This window comes from Cucurbita pepo, chromosome 16, assembly GCF_057944985.1.
Source record: "Cucurbita pepo subsp. pepo isolate OVF chromosome 16, ASM5794498v1, whole genome shotgun sequence".
Taxonomy (NCBI): Eukaryota; Viridiplantae; Streptophyta; class Magnoliopsida; order Cucurbitales; family Cucurbitaceae; genus Cucurbita; species Cucurbita pepo.
The window spans coordinates 11,276,015-11,278,973 of record NC_141813.1 but is presented as its reverse complement, the minus strand read 5'-3'; the positions used below and the strand labels follow the sequence as shown (position 1 = coordinate 11,278,973).

Below are 2,959 nucleotides of genomic sequence, written 5' to 3'. Positions count from 1 at the left end.
TTGTTTTTGCCAACCAAATATTACTCGTGCGAAATCTAAACTTGTTCAGCAACACAAATCGGTTGCGCATGCATGTTCAATCATATGTGACACAATCGGCTTGACCTTGCCTTTACTCGGGGTTAAGGTCACTCATGTGCAACATCGAATCTAACGTCATCTAGGTTCTCAACTAATATGATCCTCATGTCTTGATGTCATTTCAAGTTATAGGTTGTCGTCGACCATTGCCATTCAAACCAACAATGGGGAAGTGGGGTTGGAGATGTGGGTGGGTGTGGGCTAGTTGGATTATGGACAAAAACATTATCGTACTTTTATTTATGGGACGGATTTTATTCCTTTTATTGTCTGTTTGGTGGTTGGATTGTAGCTGAGGGCTTTACAGATGGGCACGTGTAATGCAGCAATCAACATGTTTCACTCACACTTGGTAACAAAGTTATTGGACCAAATTATAAAAATGGGGTTTGAATGGAGTGATTGTTACCACCGTCCACCACTTTGCTTTTTCAAGACTTCATATGGTTACATTTTGAGCTTTATAATATATACTAATCAACCTCTCCTCCCCAACTCTAGAGCCTTGTTATTTGTACTAAGTTCTCGCACTTTTGAGTGTTCATTCGATCCACCACTTAAAGTCAAGTTGATAAAATCGAGACGTTTGGAGAAATTCCATGTCACTTAGAGTAGAGAACAAAACATTTTTTATAAGGGTGTGGAAACCTCTCTAATCTTGAGGAAAAGTCTAAAAGGATAATCTTTGCTAGCGGTGGGCTTAAGCTGCTACAAACAACATCAGAGCTAGATATCGAATGGTGTGTCAACAAGGATGATGAACACCGAAATGGGATGGTCACCAAGCAATGTGCCAGCGAGCGAGGACGCTGTGTCCTAAAAGGGTGTAGATTGTGAGATCTCACATCAATTAGAGAGGAAAACGAAACATTAATTATAAGGGCGTGGAAACCTTTTCCTATCAGACACATTTAAAAAATCTTGACGAAAAACCCAAAAGAAAAAACCCAAGAAACCAATATTTTTTAGCAATGAACTTGGGCACAATATCTACTCGTTATGGTACAAACCCAGTAGTTATCAATCGAACCAAGGGTCCAAAAGACATGTAGTCAAGAGCAAGTGGGTTTTCTTTTCTAACTAGACCCAATTGCTTCACATCAGGTTACTTTCGTCACTAAAAAAATTCAAACTTTTAGTACGACTAGAACTTGTGTAACTCCAACATTCTACCAATACACCTAACAATGATTCAAACCCGAATTCTTTTTCAAGAACCCTTATACGAATTAGTGTCAAAAAGTCCGATTTCAAATATAGTTAAATATATGAAGTAACCTCTCAATATATATATACACACACATCCATTACTTTTGTAGCAATGGAAAGTTAAAAAGTTCATATTCAAGAAGATTGAAGCATCCAATCATGCATGTGACTATGACTCATGACTGACTATGCCTTAAAAACTTGGAAGAAAACATATATATATATATATATATATATATATATATATATATAGTTGGTGGGTGGAATTGGATTTGACAAAATAAGAAAAATAAGAGACAATCAAATTATGGGATAATCATTTCATCCACATCTCCTCTCTCTGTCTCTTATATTCCTTGTCAATCTAGAGAGAGAAAGAGCTAGAGCATAATCCAACCAAGCTTTACAATGATTTCAAAAATGGCGGCCGATGGATCCAACCCTTCTCTTGGCAAGAAGAAAAGAAGCCTCCCCGGAACTCCAGGTTGCAAAAAAAATGTTAAAGTTATGATCTTTTAGTGTAAAGTTCTTAAATTTCTTGTGACACAACAGATCCAGAAGCAGAGGTCATAGCCTTGTCGCCCAAGACACTGATGGCAACAAAGAGGTTCGTTTGTGAAATATGTGGAAAAGGGTTTCAAAGAGACCAAAACCTACAGCTGCATAGGCGAGGACATAACCTTCCATGGAAGCTGAAGCAACGAAGCAACAAAGAGGCAAAGAAGAGAGTGTATGTCTGCCCTGAAACAAGCTGCGTGCATCACCATCCATCGAGAGCGCTAGGAGACCTGACGGGGATAAAGAAGCACTTTTGTAGGAAGCATGGAGAGAAGAAGTGGAAGTGCGAGAAATGCTCAAAGAGTTACGCAGTGCAATCGGATTGGAAAGCACATTCCAAAACTTGTGGCACTAGAGAATACAAATGTGACTGTGGTACTCTGTTTTCAAGGTGTGTAATTTTTTGAATTCCTTAAAGATTTCAACTTTAATTTGGTGAATTCTTCATAAAGTTACCAACTTTAATGAAATTGGATGCTAATTTGGTGTAATAGGAGAGATAGCTTCATCAGTCATAGGGCGTTTTGTGATGCATTGGCTGAAGAAGCTGCAAGAGTAAGCAATGCCATGGCGCAACATTGGGTGATGTACTGTGACCCTGTTTGCCAAAACCCAGCAGTGGGTGATTATTATAGTCGCCAATTACAGGAAGTGAATCAAACCCATATGGGGACTATGTCAGCCACAGCTTTGTTGCAAAAAGCTGCTGAAATTGGGGCAATTTCAAGCTCCGGCCACTCGGTGATACTCGAAGAGGGGTTTGTGTTTAATAATGGGAGTGAGTTTTGTAATTCTGGTACTACAAACCCAATTGTTGTTATTGGGAATGAGAATGAAATGTACACTGCAAAACGGCGTTGTACTCAGAGTGAAGTAGAGCGTGGAGCAACAGGAGCAGCAGGGCTGACAAGGGATTTTCTTGGAGTTGGTGCCCAAACTATTTGCCACTCCTCACCAACAATCAAGGGATGGATTTAGATGCCAAATTTCATGTCTTTTTTTTTTTTTTTTTTTATAATATGTAATTTGTTTTCTAGTTAGGAATAACGATTCTACGTAATAGTATGATATTGTTCACTTTGAATACAAGTTCTCATGACTTTACTTTTAA

General features: G+C 38.7%; 1 protein-coding gene across 1 annotated transcript; it reads left to right on the top strand.

Annotated features, from left to right (window-relative positions):
- The first annotated feature begins 1,551 nt into the window (after positions 1-1,551).
- On the top strand, positions 1,552-2,959 carry LOC111777679 (zinc finger protein MAGPIE). The gene is made up of 3 exons (XM_023657386.2): positions 1,552-1,774; positions 1,843-2,239; positions 2,343-2,959. The coding sequence occupies exons 1-3, from the start codon at positions 1,699-1,701 to the stop codon at positions 2,824-2,826; spliced, it is 957 nt and encodes a 318-aa protein (XP_023513154.2). The 5' UTR covers positions 1,552-1,698; the 3' UTR covers positions 2,827-2,959.

What these genes read in the sequence shown, in the direction of transcription:
- LOC111777679 (XM_023657386.2), top strand. Translation starts at nt 1,699, where the DNA reads ATGATTTCAAAAATGGCGGCCGATGGATCCAACCCTTCTCTTGGCAAG. An exon ending in AAGCCTCCCCGGAACTCCAG is followed by an intron (nt 1,775 to 1,842) that starts GTTGCAAAAAAA and finishes GTGACACAACAG; the next exon opens with ATCCAGAAGCAGAGGTCATA. An exon ending in TGTGGTACTCTGTTTTCAAG is followed by an intron (nt 2,240 to 2,342) that starts GTGTGTAATTTT and finishes TTGGTGTAATAG; the next exon opens with GAGAGATAGCTTCATCAGTC.